This window comes from Parasteatoda tepidariorum, chromosome 9 (assembly GCF_982258835.1).
Source record: "Parasteatoda tepidariorum strain Cologne lab strain chromosome 9, Ptep-v5.0, whole genome shotgun sequence".
Taxonomy (NCBI): Eukaryota; Metazoa; Arthropoda; class Arachnida; order Araneae; family Theridiidae; genus Parasteatoda; species Parasteatoda tepidariorum.
The window spans coordinates 104,273,202-104,292,347 of NC_141763.1; the positions used below are offsets into that span (position 1 = coordinate 104,273,202).

General features: G+C 30.1%; 2 protein-coding genes across 3 annotated transcripts in view; one reads left to right on the forward strand and one right to left on the reverse strand.

Moving 5' to 3' along the window:
* Positions 1-2,535: 2,535 nt before the first annotated feature.
* LOC147805187 (crustacean hyperglycemic hormone-like) lies at positions 2,536-9,907 on the forward strand. Its single transcript, XM_087150770.1, has 3 exons — positions 2,536-2,694; positions 4,575-4,762; positions 9,603-9,907. Exons 1-3 carry the CDS (start codon positions 2,692-2,694, stop codon positions 9,724-9,726), a joined length of 315 nt encoding a protein of 104 aa, XP_087006896.1. The 5' UTR covers positions 2,536-2,691; the 3' UTR covers positions 9,727-9,907.
* Positions 9,908-15,234: 5,327 nt separating this feature from the next.
* Positions 15,235-19,146, reverse strand: part of LOC107439068 (serine/threonine-protein kinase/endoribonuclease IRE1) — a 55,177-nt gene continuing 51,265 nt past the window's right edge. The window contains exon 22 of one of the 2 annotated variants that reach the window (XM_087152545.1): positions 15,235-17,770. In XM_087152545.1, the coding sequence (XP_087008671.1) occupies positions 17,144-17,770 (627 nt within the window). In that variant the 3' untranslated portion in view covers positions 15,235-17,143. Of the gene's footprint in view, positions 17,796-19,146 lie in introns of both variants that reach the window. The other variant, XM_087152546.1, reaches the window with a different exon arrangement.

Consider the following 19,146-nt stretch of genomic DNA (forward strand, 5'->3'; position numbering starts at 1 on the left):
GTCTGTAAAGTGCCTTATACTCTTAGTTAAGGCCTAATGAATATAAATTTGTAATTAACAATTGATATAGATTCCTTCAAAGAGATGTGATTACACAAGAAGTGCGCTTTTAATATTTATTTAGTAAAAGAATGTTATTTAATCATGTAAAACTTAATTCTTATTTTATGAAGCAATTTGATAAATCAATATTAAATGACATCTTCGAGCCAATTTTGGAATATCGTACCGGAATTAATCAATTTTAATTAATGAAATGTAAGGCCTTGATAGCCTGGTCGGTAGGGCACTGGGCCCATATCCGAGAGTTCGTGGGATCGAACCCCGCTGGCCGAAGACTCCCCGTGCAGTAAATGGTGATTGATGCATGTTAAATCTGTCGAGTCGCAAAGTCCTCCATGTTCCCATAACAAATCAATACCTCTGGGAGTACTGGATTGGAGATCGATCGTTCTCTGATTCAGATCAAAATTACGATCTATGGATGAATGAATGGACGTGTGAATGGATCCGTCCTATAAAACGGGCTGTGACGTGTGTGCGTCTGAAGACGAATTCTTGGCCATAGGATGGCGCTGACAACTGAAAAACAAGAAACGCACACTCTGCCTTAAATTTGCTCGGTTTGACCAAGCAGGCTTGCCCGTGTGGCAAGTGGCATTAGAAGCAACAACAATTAATGAAATGTAGGGAAAAAATTTAATGTATACTATATTTACATTCTAATATTTTATAAATGTAACGTTGCGTTGTAAATAAATATCGCGCCAAGGGATATTTTAGAAATTAACCCATATTTAGCCTTACAAATATGTATCCACTTGAAGACGTTAATTTTTTAAGTTAATAATGAGTTAGTTAAAAAAAACAAATCAAAATTACTTTTTCAAAAGATCAATCACGAAGAATAATGGAGAAAATCGGCTCACAAAACAATTCATTGCAATTTTCTTATTTCTTACCCCTTTCTGCATTATAGCGAGAAAGAGGAGAAAAAAAATAAAAGCATTTTTCACTGCTGAATACCGCTCATTTATTAGGATTCAAAATGCATTAACACACATTTCAGATTTCACGAGCATTGTCTAATTAACCCTCATTAGGAATAGTTACCAGTTGGGAAAACATTGCAATTACTTCGATTCACGTAAACATCCACCTCTTAAGATCCCTGTTTCTCCAGGTATTCTGAATAGATTACAAATTAAAAACAAAGAATCCCTTTTCCTTCGTTGCAGTTTAATTTGAGAAAAGTATTATTAGTTCGTAAATGGTCATTAATAAATTGCGTGCTGTTTTCTATTGCTAATTTAATTGTTGTAAAAGTATAGACGGCGTTTAATCTTTATTTTATCAAGGGAAGCGGTTAATCATCTGAATGAATATACTACTGATTATAAATATACTCATTCCTTCAGCAAATTATTTAATAGCTGCTGCAAGTAATCAACCTCAACAAGTAAATTGGGAGAAATTTGAATAATTTCTTGAGAGGGTATTTTTAAAGAAATTTTACCTTTCGCGTAACACAATCCATTTAGTTTCTATTGAATCAATCAGTAACAATTCTTCCTAATAGAATAACTCCATTTTGTATATTGAACAATATTTTGATTCAAAAAATATTTGGAGTTTTGAACACTTTATCTTTTGTCCTAGACAACATAAAATTATAACAGGTTGTTTTCAACTTTCTCTGCGAAAAAAATATTTTATTATATTTTAACTGAATAAAAATGACTAAAATCTTTCTTTTTTTAAATAAATCCTTGAACCCTATTTTTTTGGACATTGTTTGATGAGAGAAAATTAAAAAAAAAATCAAATTGCAACAAGATTTAAATCTTTTGATACTTTGTACTTCTTCATTTTCGAAACTTTAATGATAGGTGTTTTTCAAAGTTTATTGAAATTGGTTTTCAAAACTTAGTTTCCTTGAATTAGTTTAATAATAATTACTTGAAATTAGTTAAAAAAAAACAACTTGAAATTAGTTTCCAGGGGTAAAATCTCTTGTCAAGTAAATTTTTCTAATTTTTTGGTTTGAGGCAGAGAGCTACACAATTGATCATTTGAGTGTAGTAGTGAACACAGGGGAAGCAGGTTATGCAGTGCACCCTAGAATGAGCAAGCCTTTTTGAAGAAAAAGCACATAAAAATAAAGAACTTAAAATAAATAAAAGAAAATCAGCAACTATAGTTAGGTCTTTAGTTCCAAATTTCTTTTCAATATTCCAATGGATTCGAATTTAAATGATATCCTAATATTTTTATTCAGTCTATTTAGTTAGTCTTAAAATAGTTAATAAGAAAAAAGCCTCTCCATTGCTCAAAAAACTCAACTACTTAACTCTATTTCAGTAACAAATTAATTTGAAGTTATTCTAATGTATTCATATATTTAATCAAATCAAAATATTTTAAGTCACTCTATTTTAAGTTTTAAAGTAAAAAAAAAAAATAATAAGCAATTGTTGGTTGAAAAGCTGTCTAATGAATTAAGAAAGAATCTTTAAAGAGGGGGTGGGATGAAAAGATCTAAATGATGCGGCGGGACATTAATATAAATTCGAAGAGATGGTTAGTTTCTATAAATGGTTGACCACTCCGATTTAGTTCATTAGGCGTCCTATTGATGAACGAAGAAGCTCTCCCGACTCTCTTTTAGAAAAAAAAAAACATTTGCAAGCTATGGTGAGTATAACTTTCTCTCTCATCTTTTATCAACAGTTATGAAAATTCTTATTAAATTTAGTTTTTGAATTTTGTACTTAAAGTTAGTATTAACAACTTAAAAACGTATTTATATGCTTGTATTATTTTATTCAATAAATAAAAATATAGAAATGGCAATTACACATTTCGGCTTAGAAATGTTTAAACAAAAAACATGCGATTTTTTTCATTTACTTTTAGCTTTTAATGAATAAAAATATTTATATAGAGGAATTTTCTTTCCTTTAAAGCATTATGCATTACTACAATAAAGCTCGGCAAAGTAATTTTGGAGTGATTCGAAAATAATAGTTTATAAGTTATGCAAAACAATAATAGTTTTTAATAGTTTCTTGTTAAAAATATCATTACTAAGCATTTTTTTTAATATAACAAAACTTACAAGAGTACTTTTAGAGTTGTAAATTTAACAATAGTTTGCATATTATTCAAAACAACAATAGTTATCTTTTATGCAAAATTGAAATATAACATTCATTATATATCTAATAGAAAATATGAATAAAGTACTTCCTTATACTACTAAAATAACAAAAAACTTTATAATAATAAGTTTCTGAAAAATAGTTAATCCCTTTTAAATCTTAAACACTTAAAAACTTAAAAATTAAAACTTACGAATACACTCATCCCAAAGAAGCATTTGATCACAATTGTGTACGCATTTTCTCTATTTAAATTACTGTCTTCTAGCTTTCAAAATGTAATAAAGCGTGTGATAAGTACGTTTGGAATTGTTCTACAACAATAGTAATTTGTGTAAAATCAAAAATTAGCTTTAACTAATTAAATTTCAACTCCGTGGTTGTATATATTTACACTATGTCACTTAAAAACACAAAGGAACGTAAATAATGAGGAGAATAGATTATTATTGAAATGCAAAAAATGCATTTAAATTTTTTTAGGAGAATGATTTCACTGTAAATTAGCTTTCAAATTTTACACAACTTATAATTAAAATCTGCTTTAAAAATGTTTAAAGTTTTTTTAGCTGTGTTGTAGATTGTTGTGTTATAATACTTAAAAAATGCTAAATATTTAAAGAGAATAAAATCTGACGATTTTCTCAGGAAGCCAGAGTAGCAGCAAAGCATATTATTCAAAGTAGCGTACAAAGCTTCACAATTATTTACAAAGTTTTTCGAAAGATGGCACTGCTAACGGAAAAAAGCCGAATAAAATGGTTACAAAATAACTTCAATTTGCATTAACAACATTCTGCTACTGGCCTCATGTTCCAGGCGACCTCAAATTAAATCAAATCATTTTTGATTTATTCAAAATAAAAATTTTCTTTTTTTTTACTGTGAATTTCTAAAAACTCAAATTTTCAGATTTCGCTCAAATTTTGTTTTTTATTACTTAATATTACATACTTTAGAAAAATTTCAAAAATTAATTTTTTTTTATTATTAAAAGTTATTTTTTGTGTGGAATTATCTTTGTATGAGGGTTATTTATAAATTATGTGCAAAAACATTTCAATTCGCTTAAAAACTTCTCGAGACAAAGCAAAATATGCTAGAAGTAAAATAAACGTCCAAAACATTCTAGATTAAACTACTGGGTTTCCAGATTGCTTGTCATGTTTTGAGGATCACCGTCGAACAAAAAAAGAATAGAGAAAGAACGATTTGTGTCTGATCATCGGAATATCGTTCAAAGACATATTAGATTATGCCAGTCAGTCCACATACATGAAAATCCAATCATTAAACCAAAAGTTATTCAGGGTGATCTCTTTTTTTTAGCACACTGTACAATAAAAATAATTTTATAATTCATTGCATATTTACTGGGAGTGAATATAAAGTTGAATGAATTGTTTATCTCAGATTTGGTACATGGTTTATGTAGTCCTCGTAGTGGCAGAGACATCACAGGCCGGCGACATCACTTTTTTTGAGTTTGACAGACTGGGCTGCCGCGGCCTGTACGACCAATCAAAATTAGCTCGACTGGACAGGCTTTGTGAAGAATGTTACCAAGTTTTTAGAGAAGAGGAAATACTCTATAAATGCAGGTAATGACCATTTTTACTATTTCTTCATTCACTTGCTTTCATGTTTGTAATGATGGAATCTTGCAATTCAAATGACGACCACTTAGCGATTTGCTAGATCAGTGGTTATCAACTGGCGGTCCGTGGGCCGCATCCGACCCGCGAAGCCCTTTTTTGTGGCCAGCTAACTAAAATATATATGTTGTTATTTTTTGCGGGCAATTTTCGTAAAAAATCTGTATGGGTTTAAAATACTTTTCTTTCGTTTAAAAAACCTAATTTCTTCGTTTCTGTGAAATTTAACATATACCAACGGAGCTAAAAAATTTATTTCTCAGGTTTTGCATCCAATAAATATTTTTTCAAATACAAAAATAGTCGTGTGTGTTGCTTATGAATTTACTTTCGATTTTAATTTGTAATTCAATACTTTTGTTTTGTTCAACTTGCAAAAATCTGACAGTAATATTAATGTTCATTCAAACATAAAAGAGTCCTATATAAAATTTTGTTAAAGTTGCGGCCCGGCATTTGACTGGTGTTTTTAATTGCGGCCCCCGGCCTCATGTAAGTTGGAAACCCCTGTGCTAGATGCACTTAAATCACTGTAGGTGGTGCATGCTTTATAGTAATGCCCATATAGGTATGGGAAATTTAACATTTCGAGTTAAAAGGGAAAATCTATTTGATTTTTGTGCTCCTTTAGTTTTTTTATAAGAAAAAAACTAATTCATCTCAAGTATGCGTAGATTATCGTAAACTAAATATTAAAAAAAATATTCGCGATAGATTTCCATTTTCCCTTATGGAAAATTTTTTGGATCATTTAATCGATGCTAAATTTGCATAATGTTTCGATCTTAAGAAAGCTTGTCATCATTGTGAAATTGTTGAAAACAGTCATAAATATACTTTATTCATGAATAAGGTATGGTTTCGTTAAATTACTTGCCAAACCTCTTAGTTATCAACTTCGCAACAAATACTCCTTTGAAAATTTGATAAGGAAAAACAAGAAACGTTTCAAAAACTTAAATTAGTTTTAACTAATACTAATGACCCAGTCCTTCTGTCAAAATAGACGAAACATATGGGTCATTCATTCATATATATATATATATATATATATATATATATATATATATATATATATATATATATATATATATATATATATATATATATATATATATATAAACTGCTGTTTGTAGAAAATGCAACACCATGAAGGAATCATCAGAATCAAATGAAATTCGCAGCAAATGTCAATTATAGGATATTATGCAAATTAATAAAGTTTCAGAGCCATCGCGCGTGCGTGGCGCGCGCAGCGCCCTCTGAATTGATGCTGAAAGCGTATAAATAAAGTGCTGTAGCGGGACGTTGAAAATAGTCTATGATTATTTGTTAGTGGCAAACGTTTAGTGAGACCTGAGTATGCCTCCACGACGGAAGAATAAGAAATTCAAGCAACTTACGGAGTTTGAACGAGGGAGGATAATCGGCCTTCGAGAAGGAGGATTTTCCTATCGCGCAATAGCAGCTCGTATGCAGCGGAACAGTTCCACAGTGATGCGAGTTTGGAAGCAGTGGACCGACGAGCACCGAACAACTCGAAAAACAGGCACTGGACGACAGAAGGTGACGTCAGAGCGCGATGATCGACACCTGCTCCGCATGGCGGTGAATGATCGCACAGCTTCCTCCAGGCAGCTGGCAGCACATTGGTCTACTGCTACAGGTGTACAATTGTCGGCTTCGTCAATTCGTCGTCGTCTGCTGCGCCGTGGATTGCGTGCAAGGGTGCCATTATACAGGATTCCCCTCACGGCGGATCATCGACGGCTGCGTCGGCAGTGGGCTCTTGAGCACAGAGACTGGCGAGCTGATTGGCACCAAGTTGTCTTTTCAGATGAATCACGCTTCAATTTGTGGACCCATGATGGCCGTGTTCGTGTTAGACGTTATGCCGGTCAACGCTGCCTTCCTGAGTGTATTATTGAACGACATAGTGGTCAAACACCCGGAGTTATGGTCTGGGGTGCGATTTCGTATCATGGACGATCCAATTTGATACGAATTGAGGGTAATCTCAATAGAAACAGATACGTCCGTGAAGTGCTACAGCCCGAAGTCGTTCCTTTCCTTCAAGGCATCCCTGGAGCTATCTTTCAGCAGGATAATGCACGCCCACATGTTGCGCGGACTGTTAGAGACTTCTGTTCAGCACAACGCATGCAACTTCTTCCTTGGCCTGCTTATTCGCCGGATATGTCGCCTATTGAGCACGTGTGGGATATGGTTGGTCGGCGTCTCACTCGTGATCCGCGTCCTGCAGTTTCCAAAGACGAACTTTGGTTGCGCATACAAGCGATATGGAATTCTCTTCCTCAAGCAGATATTCAACATCTGTTTGACTCCATGCCACGTCGTATAGCAGCACTTACTGCAGCGCGTGGTGGCTGCACCAAATACTGATTTCGGACGCTTAATTTGTTTCTTTTGTTTTGAAAATTTCATCATTTATTTGTATCAGTACAAGTCGTTTCTGCATTAAATTTCATTTGATTCTGATGATTCTTTCATGGTGTTGCATTTTCTACAAACAGCAGTTTAGTAATGTTTATTTATCGAAAAAACGAATAGACGAACTCTTCCGAAATTTAATAAAAAAAACAAGGAATATCCAAAAAGTTTTATTAAATTCCATATAAAATCATTGAGTTAATCGTATGTTATAATTATTAATACATTTATTAAAAATTTCTCTGTTAACTAAATTTTTATTTTTACCATGTGCAAATTCAATTCGGGAGAATCCGTAGCTAAAATTCTTCTAATATTTAATAAAGAATCGTTTAAAAATCAATATTTTTCATTAAATATTAATAATATCTCTAAAATCATCCATATGAAAATTGTATAATTACAATTTAAACTTATTAATTACAAACTTTGAATTATCCAGTAAAATATCATTACCTTATACGCATCCAGATTCACACCAATCCAAGTTAACTAAATAGATAAATTAAACGCGTTTCGGTGCTTCAGTAAGAATGAACCGTAAAATGATCCCAGCATCCTCTATTTGCGCTTCTATTTTCATATTTTATAACCTGGTAAACTTGTTACGAAAGTATATTAAATCATTTTCCAACGATGCCGGTAAGTGTAAGTACATAATAAATTCGCTACTCGCTTTATATATTACAATTTGTGTTTTATTGCGTATTTTCTTGAATTTTTATGTTCTATTTTTGCTTATTATGTTTTATTTTGTATTTGTTGCTTAATTTGTTCGATTTTCGTCTCTATTTTTTTGGTACTCCTCACACTATTGTATTGACATATTTCGCTTAGGCTGTATTAATACAATATTATAAAGCACTATTGTTTTGCAAATATAATCGGTCTTCCAGTTTTTTTAATTTTTTTTTCTTTTTTAAAAAATCTTTACATTTTTTCTGCGTTTTTTCCATATTTTTAAGTTACAGCAATGTGTGATGCTTTCAATTATGTGGTCTAGTTGAAAGTGCGAACCATTATTCTTGCAAAACAGTTGAGGAAGTCTGAAGAGGAGGATTGAGATCAGCTATACGTCTTCCTATAGGATTTAAGTCCGGTGATCGATCTGGCTTCTCCTTGCCATAAATTGTCTGCTGTTGAAGATAATCATCCACGATGCGAGCCCTGCACGGCGTTGCGTTTTCCTCCTGTAGCACGAAATCATCACTCATTGTGCCATCTCAATACACGAGAGCATGCACGTGGAGAGAAATGCAGGTCCACCCAACACACAACAGATTCCTTGGTATGCATCTCTTTCAGGGATGGATGATATCGGGTTCTCTTCAAATCAATCAACCATCGCTTTGGAGGCTCCATTCTACGGTGCGAATGGCTGGTAGCTTGGCGAAAAAACTAAGTTTGTCTATGCACAGCAGACGCTCTCCTGGTAGCTGCACTAAGAAAGGATCTAGACTGGATCAAATTCATTTATGCACATGACGATAAATATCGGTCATCGGCACTCTTCGTAGCATTTGGACGTCCTTAGCTGAGCGTTCTGGATGCCAATTCTATGGTTAGAAACTGCTACCAAAATCTATCAACCACAGAAGGACTCACATTTAGCCATCTGGCAACTTCTATCCGACTTTGTCCTGCCTCTAATCTTTAAATGGATGTCCAACGCAGTTCCTTGGACAAAATGATGCCGGGTGATTATTGTTACAAATGGGATAGCTCAAATTTCAGAAGCACTGCAACATTCTTGCGATCAAACATACAATTTTATGCACATTGTAGATGACTTCATTTAATATTGCAGTTTTATTTAGCAACTCTCGTTTGACAACATATTCAAATTTCAATGGGATTGGCTTATTGGGCCGCTATTTTTGTTATATTTTCCTCATTTATGATAACCAGTATATGCATGATTTGTTATCGTTCGTCAATGAGGATAAAAGGAAACATTTTTAATTTTTCACTGGATCTCTATTTTATTGAGCGATTTTATTTTAAAAATAACTCACATACTTTCACTAGTTGTAAATTAGTTTTATTTATGTTTTTGAAATCTGCGATAAAAATAATAATCTTGAGCAGGTGTAATAATCCATGCTGGAGGGTTTCTGTTAACCGCTTATGTAATAGTAGTAAAGTTATGGTTAGATTTTTTGCTTGAATGTAAAAGTAGTAAGTGGACCTCAAAGTTTTTATGAAATTGGTGGTCCGCACAATTAAAAACGCTTGGATCGCTAAGCTGGTAGTTTAGTGTGATCATTTCATTAATAAAAACTGATGTTATGTCTATTGAAAATACAAATTGTTATAAGTATTCTTCCTTTTACAGAAAGCATTGTTTCAGCAGTAAGATGTTTCAAGAATGCGTAACATCTGTTACTCATGAAAGGCATCGGAATGAACTGATGGAAGCTTCTGCTACACTCAGATGTCACATACCCGAATGGATATGACCTATCATGTAAACATGAATGATTACTTATTCAAAAAGTTTTCCCCTCCCCCTGAGCATGAATTAAAATGTATGGTTCAAGTTATTTTTCTTACTGTTTGCTTCGATTAGATTGTTCATGTCTCACAATCGGACAGTCACAACAAACTGTAAGCTCCACGGTCGTTCAAAATGAAAATCAGGACATTTTCAATCCCTCGGGGGGGATACTGAATTGGATCGTTGTCTGGTTCAGATCAAAATCACTATCTGGGGAGGAATGAATGGGTCCTCCCTGTGAAACGGGCTGTGGCGTGTGTGGGGGCTGAAATCGTATTTCTTGGTCATAGATGGCACCACTGAAAAAAAAAGAAATGCACCCTCTGCCTTAAAAATTCGTTTGATTTCCACGCATTCTGGTATTGGCAAGTCGCATAAGTAATAACATTTTAAAGAAAAATCAGGACAATTTTTGGTACAATAAACAAATACTAGACTATTTTAAAGAAAAGGAAACGAAGAATTAATTGTGCAAGCCTCGTAGTGGGCCAAAAACATTTCAGAAATTTTTTAGAAAACGGCTTTTAAAAAGTGCAAACAACAAACTAAAAAAGTATAATTAGCTCTACTTTAGTAAATCTTAATCTTATTACAAAAGAACCACAAAATGTACTCTTTTTAATTTTAGAATTAATTCCTTTGGAACAGAAATTTTAGCATTCTCCCTTATAATTTTATCAAAGAACAACTCAAAATACTTTGATAACAAAAATAAGAATTTTCTTCGAGCACCAGTCTCATTCATTAAGGTTTCTTTTGTACATAAAATAAATTATTTATATAATCTAAGAAAGCAAATTTTTTATTATTTTGTTAATCGTAATAAGATGAATCGATAGTTAAATGTGAAAAATAATCAATCGTAGTTTGAAGAAAAATTTAACTTAAGAATGTGCAACATAATAACTTTCTATCACATAACAGTTCAAATTGTAAACAGTTTTTATCTATATTGAGACTTATTCTATATTTTAAAAATTTCGATAAAAAAGTTAAGATTTAAATATGGCAATAACTAATCTTAAACGCGAGCTAATAAAATGAAGATCTCGAGAGAGATAAATTATTCTATAACAATGAATAAAGTTACTATTTAAAGAAAAAGAAGAGAGAGAAAAATTACAAAAAAAGCACCCAATTGCAATTACTTTCAATTTCCGAAAAAAAATCGTGTTATGTTCATAAATAGTTGAAATTTAACTGTTGATAACGGATTTTATAATTGCTAATTTCTTTTTTTTTCCTCTCTTTTTTTATACACAGCTCTGTAATTCCTTTACGCAAGTCACGTTTTTGCACCACCAAATGTAATGTAAAATCCAAAAACAGACAATTTTGAACATAGAGAGACATTTGCATAAAAAAAAATAACCAATATCCATTGGGTAATATTTCCTCTTAACAATATTTAGTTAAAGTTAGTAAATCGAATTCAAGAGAACAGCACCAGAAGAGTCTGAAAAAAATGTAAAAAGAGTGAATGCTTCATGAATTTATCGTCAATTTTAAGAATTCAGCTGTAACAAGGATGTTTAGTTTGTAAATATATAAAACATTTTGTTTCTGCTATATTTTTTTCCTACTAGCTTTTCAAATTACTCTTGAATGTGCTACCCTGGATAACCTTCATCCAATAATTTTAAAATAGCACTTAAATAATCTTTAAAACACAGTGAATATGCCGCTTAACAATTTGGTACAAAAATAATTTAGTTGCTGATCCTAAAACATCTATGATATAAATACTATTTTATTGAATGGAATCGATTATTTTATCACTATGAAAGAGACGAAGAGAGAAATGTGAATTTCAAAACTTCTTCTACAAGATTTGTTACTGTATTTGCTGAAAATAATAAATGAGCATATGACCTCCTGACCCCCCCCCCCCAAATGAAAATTTATTGTGTAAAACTGTTTCTCCATAAATTAACTTAATTCCCAAAAGTTAAAAAAAAAAAAAGAATCCTGCTGAAACTATATGCCTAATCCATGTGTATATTAATGAACTAAGTTCAAACTACAAATTTTGTGATTTTTAATTAAAATAAAAAGATGCTGGATTAAAAATCGATCCACATTTGTATTCATAGAAAATGGGGTGTTCTGAGCACACTCATAAATCAGGAATATCAGGACAAAATATTTTTTATCAGGAATATCAGGATGGAACCCTGCAAACTGGGATTTATCATTAGTCCCTCATCTGTGTCGCTAACAGTCAGATCTTCATAAACCAACTCTCAAGAGTGACAGCGGACAGACCTTGAGGTCAGTACTGGATCTCTTTAAAATCGAAAGAACAGGCAGATCCCCTATATTTTATGTATTATAATTGCATTTAAAAAAAAATTTACATTTATTTCTAACCACCTAAACATGACTGAGGTTGTACGCATTTCAGTTTAATCAATTCCATTTATATGAATCAAAATGTCTCTAGTCTTTTTAAAATGTATCAAATTTAGTAAATTACAAAAAACTGTCTTTCTCAATAACTGACTCTCGCATGCTACATTTCAAAATGCACTCTACCAATAGTAGTTAAAATAAGTAAACAAGTTTAGAACAATATGTTATTTTTTATTCAAAAACAAAATATTTACAAAGAGATCAAATTACAAATATAATTAAGGGAATGCATAACCAAAATATAATAATAAAGTAATGAATGCCGAAGAAATCATTTTTCACAAAAACTAAATTTACACACCCAAAAAGCTCATATTTTAGAAGAATCTAAACTAAAACAATGAATAATGCATTGATAATAAAAAAGAATTAAACCTAACACTTAGGGAAAAAATTTTAAAACATGAGCATTACGTTTGTTCATATAAAATAAAAAACCAGCTTAGGACAAATTCTCTAAAATGTAAAAAAAATTTTTTTTCTAGGACTACAGTATATACCTGATTATCTGCGTGCAAATTAATCGTGCTTCCTTTGCACTCGCGTAAAACATTTTATGAAGAAACAAATTTATATTTGTAATGCAAGTTCAGAGATATTTTAAAAGGAGTATTTTAAATTAAACAGCTCCACTCAAAAGAGAAGACACACATTCTTTTTGTAAAATCTTTTTATTGCAAAGGAAAAAATTTATGTGTAATAATTTGCAGTGGGTTCTGCTACCAAATTTTAAAGTTTGGTTGTGGTGTTTCAATACGCATTTATATTACAATGTATTAAGCGTCAAAGCTATTTCTTGTCAACTAGTAAAAGATCGATTTTAAAGGGAAAGTAAAATGAGATTTTGATCAGTAAAAACTAAAAATTATCTATACATTTCAAAATCTGCTAGAAAATTAATTATAAAAAATTACATCATAAAAAATTATAAAATAAAAATTTAATCAATGCATAACCATCACGACTTCCCACCGATTCTTTTTGCGTGTGCCTGCAAACAAAGATCAGTTTACAAAAAAAAAAAAAAAGTGGTATGATTTGTGACAAATCATTAACTCTCATAGAAAAAAAAAGCACATAAAACATTCCCGTTGTCCAATTTGTATTCAAAATATGCTCTTAATATAGGACAAAATTATCGGCCGATAAAAAAAGTAGTCTGCTAATCGCCATCCAATCAATACTTTTTGGTCAAATATGTGCATTTTATTATTATTTTTTGTTAATAAATATGGTGAAGAGGTCCACATAAAGAATATCTATTACGGCAAACGTTATTTATGATCATCTATTATAAATCAACATTTTAAACAGCACAAATAACATGTCGCAATTTGCATAACAAAATAATAAGTTTCAAATCTTCTGAGTCATCTTTCTTGGTATATAATCAGGCATATACTGTATAATGTTTATGAATTCTAAGAAAAATTCATACAAAATCACCAAGCCAAGAAGAATTATAACAAATGTATTACTCAAATAAATCCAAAACAAGTTTTTTTTTTGTAAATAATAACTTTTATTTACTTTGTAATTTTTTTTTAAATAAAAGCTTCTAAAATTAAAAAAAGTTTTTTTCTAAATAAAAATAATAATAAAACTTTTAACATTTAAATGCATGATATTTTTAAATGCTAAAATGCATCATGTTCTTAGAAAACAAACACTGGCAACATCTGCACATCCCTTACCCATAAAGTGTACACACACAAAATTAATGAATAAACTTGTCAACTGACAAATAAAGATGACAATATTTAAAAAGAATCAGATAGTGGAAATAGTAACAAAGCATAACAAGACGCCTTCAATAAATTGCTTTCACTTTTCTATTTTTTAATTTTCTTTTATCTCACCTCTATCTCCATGAAAGAATTTTTTTTTTCAGTATTAAATCATTTATATTTTAAGTATTTTATATTAAAAATGCTAATATTTTTTCAAAGATCAATAGTATATGAAGAGTTATTATTAATAGATTAGTTCGTTATTTTTGTTATTGGTAAGGTCCAAGGATTTTTTGGTTTTACAATGATTTGGTTTCAAATCAGATAGAACCAAACATCAATAAATATATAAAAATATATTCAATAGCTTTCAAGCATAAAATGAATTTTAAAAGTTTTCAAAACCTTTTATTTTTCCATGACTATATTTCAATTAAGTAACGATGAATGAATGATAGTAAGAACAATGTATGAAATAAAACTATAATTGATTTTATTATTTTTGGTAAGCAATATTGCTAATACATAGATGTTTTTACTCTTATGTTGAAATAATTAAATTCATGGTCCAACAAATCATAAAAAATTTGATCCATAACTTTGAAAAGTAAGAACGTTTTAAAATTGATACCATTTTTTCAGAGCCATGTCATAGTGTTGAGCAACAAACAATATTTTACGCATCTGTTGTACTCAATAATGTAAACCATTATTGGGGGCTATTAAAGGGAAAACTCAATATTGTTCCACCTCTGTATGTTAATCACATATATCAGCTGATCTTCAAATATTTTCAACCCAAAAATTAGTGTTTGATCTACAATTAAAAATCAAAGAAGCTGCAAAAATAAAAAAAAATAAAAAAAAGAAGAAAAAAAAGAAAGAAACTGCAAAAACCAAAGAAACTGCATGATTAAGTGCTAAAGAAAATATTCTTGAACAAAATGTAACAAAAACAAAACAAACAGAGAAATTTTTGTTATCGACTGTAAAAACATTCTTTTGAAATCGTAGTTTCTAAAGGAGTACTCACACTAACATAAATAAACTTACTATATGATCATAACATCATTACTTTTCATTGAATCAAGATGATACGATATCCTTGAAAATTATTATCATGCATTTAAATGAACGAAATTAATGTTTTCATAGTTAACAGGCTCTTTAATGTAAAGAAAACTATTTTACTTCAGTTTGAAATGATTTAGTCCTAAAAATAATCGGTTGAAATATAGTGCATGAATAAATATTTAACTGACATTTTGTAAATTCAAAATTTTGACTAACTAATTTTCTTGTTAAGTTATAGAAAACAATACATCAGAGAAATTAATCAAAATGTTTAATTATGTATCATTATATAGAATAAAACAAGAAATTCACCACATGAAAATAGGTTATAACAAAACTATAAATAATTACACAAATTACGTATTTATCTAAATGCTTTCTTATTGTAACACACAAAATGCTTAAATGATAAAATAAAGTCATAAAAAAATTAAACAATTGAAATGAGTAACAGTTCAAATAATTTAAAATAACTACAATGAAATGTTTTTGTTAATATTAAACTTTTTTCAGCTGAATTTATATAGCACATTAGTACACTAAACTTATATTTGTTCACAAGACCCTAAAATAAAAATTAACAAGAAATAAAAAGATTTTCACAATGATTTTAATCAAGTCTAATACTGATGTTTGAAATATAATTTGTTCAATTCTATTTTGTATAAAAAATAGTTCATGACATTTTTGTTTGTATAAAAACAAACAAAAAGACAAAATATAATTTTATTACAAAGATGATTTAACTTGTTTGTTATCCTTCATAAAATAAATATCCAAACTTAAATATTGTTCTTAAATAGAGTATTATTTAAATACACAAAAACAAAATGATAAAATTTAAGCACAAATTTATTCATTTTAAAACATAACAAAACTAATATAAATTTAGTTTTCAAAAAAAAAAATTCAATTTAGCACCTTGACTTGTCTCTCATTGTTTTTTAGTTCTATTGCATGCTGGTTACTTTTATTAAAATAACTAATGTCTTCAGCTGCAGTGAGAACATACATTATCACAAAATTGTTCATCGGTCAAAGGCATAGCGAAGGACTTTTTCAAAATTTTAATAATGACAAAAGGCATTTTAAAAGTTATACAGCTAAATCAAAACATATAATGACAAGTTATCAAAAATTAGTACCACAGTATATAACCACCAGAGAATAATAATATAAAGCAACTGTCAAAAAGTGGTGTTTACGTGTCAAAATATACAGATGCAACAAACATAATGCTGAAGTGTGTGGCCACCTTTTTAACTTTCCAATGACTGAGTCCATTTACACTTATAAAAGTGGTGTCTAGGTGTATTAAAGTGACTATATGCTACAAAACAAAACTGCTTATACTGACATCTGCAGGAAAACTCTAAAGTTAGCATTACTATCTTGAAAATGGTAAAAGATATGAGACACAAAATAATTACGAAGTTGTAGAGCGATATTTATTTAATACAAATAAACACCTTAATGACATTAATTTGAAAAATTAAGGTCATTAAAACATGCATTTGTGTGATTACATCATTATGGGACTTTCCCCCCCCCCCAATATTATTTACTCAAGTCAGCATGTAGGAAGTTCTTAACAAACAAATACACATTTTTGGTGTTCTTTTCTTACCATTTGAGTCTATTTGCACTAAATCGATGATGCTCTGCAGCTTTGTCGCTCAACTTCTTTACCTTATGTATTATGTACTATTAACACTAAGCCTACCTTAATTCTACCAACCGTCCTGCCTAACACATAGCCACTTGACTACAACTAGACATTGCATTTATAACCATAGCTACATTTATAACCATAGTTCATAGTTAAGACTATAATAGGCATGTGAAGTTCATGTTAACATGCATCTCATAACACTTTTGTGCACAACATGAAAATAAAATGACTTAAAAACATAAAATCCACATACACAAATATCAAACAACACAATTTGAATTTTAAAAAAACTTAAAAAATTCTGCTGTGCATTAAATAATTCTTAACATCCATGCACCGTTATTAAAAAAACCCCCCATCTAAAAACACCTTTATGCTGCGTTATCACCTTGCTCTATTGTGGAGTGAATGATAGTGTTTATTTACAATTGCACCAATTATTTAATGTCTATTTACATTTAATTGCACTTCTAGAGTAGGTAATGAAACATTCATTCTTTGTTAGGAGTTTTATGCTTCTTTTTAAGTTTCTTTTTTTTAGTATCTTTTATAAAATCAGTGGACTTCTTGTTATTCATTATAACAGAAATAACATTGTTATTATGCTCTCCATCATTAATCATATATGAAAAATTTTTCTCTTCAAGAGATAATGGAAATTCAGTGTCACATTTTATGACACTAGTATCAGGCGCCATATCACAAGTCATGACACTTTCATGTTCTGTAACACTCATATCATGCCATGTGGCCCTAGTGTCACACGACACGACCATTGTATCACTACTATCATGAATCGTGGTTCCATCATGTGCTTTAACACTGGAATCATGTGTTGTGTCACTTTTGATTGCAGCCTGTTTCTCAGCTTCTCTAGCAATTTTCTTCAATTGCCAGGGAGAAGGTGGAATAGCTTTGTTGTAATCATCTATAAATAGTAAGTCAATGGAAGGATCATAATATTTTGAAAATATAGTCTCATGTTTGCAAAGCTGCATGGCTAGGTAGGAATGTATGAGAAGCTTTGGAAAACGAGATGTGAAATACGTAACAAATTGATTGGGTATTTCTCCAAGTGATGACTGAAGCTCTTCTGGTAACTCCCGGTAATGGTGTTTCTTAAGGAAAAAATAATAACAGTGTCTAAAGCACATAGAAAAATTACATTTGTTTAAATAAATAAAGTGGAAAACAGACACCATTTTTATTCACAAAAATGAGCTATTTTTCACTATAAATGAAAAGATAAATTTATTCCATGGAACAATAAATAAATGTTTTTTGATTAACCATCCATTTTTTACGTACTAAATTTAAGAATTACAAATGTTTTCTAAGTTTTTGTAAATATATGTTACTGTCAATAAATATTTTATTTTTTACAAAATTTGCATAAAGTTTAGGTGTCATTTGAACTTAATTAAGAGTCAAAAACAAAAATCATTCATTAGAAGTCAAAACCTGATTTTATTCAAACATATGAGTATAGTTTAACAAGCAATTATTCAAACTCATTCATGAATATAGTTTGAAAAAGAAGAGAATCGTCTACAACTTGTTCTAGTTTGATCAACAAAAAGGGTACATTTATGCGTATCACTAATTATTTCAAAGTATATCATCAGTGTTAAGAAAATTAAAAGTCTTGGAACTGATGTTCCTTAATTGTACTCTCTCTCTCTCTTTTTTAAAATCCCATTTTACAAATACCATTTTTTGTAAAACATCCAAACATATTTATCCAAAATACTTTTTTAAAAAAATTTCTTGATTCACTGTTTTTTAAAATACATTGCAATTTTTATCATACTATATTATAAATAATATTAATCGATATAGTTTGAAGAAAAATTAAACTACAAAAAAAGATACATACTCCCTTGTAATACTATTATAATTAGTCTTTTTAAGAAAGCAGTAATTTAAAATCTAAGACAAATTTTTAACTTTTTTATCTTCCTATAAAGATTCAAAAGGCTGACTTTTCACCCCCTACATGCACAGCAGGAATCAACAAGAACTCCCTGTAATATTAGGGATTTAAAATTACTCACTTTTCCTAAGTGTTTGGTTGGTAACCCTGATTTTGATTATCAATAATTGAAACTTGTTCTTTTTATTGCACTTGAATAATGCATTAAAATATAAAATTTTATAATATAGCGTCTTAGTGATAATACATAAGTGGTAATATGATAATAATACATAGAGATATAGATTTTTAGTGGAAAAAAAAGCAAACAACGTGCAAGAACAGTTGGAAATGACTAGATGACTAATAAATGAAATTCTAGGAACTTTTCTTGAGCAAAATTCTGTATAAGAAAAGCATACAAAAATAACAATACTTGTTTTTTGTGAAATTATTTAATTTTTTAAAAAACAAATACCTTCTTTCTCATAACATGGAGATTTGTTTTAATGTAATATAGGTTGTGTTCATTGAGGCTACTGTGAGTAATGGGGCTAAAAACTGTTAATTTATATGATAATT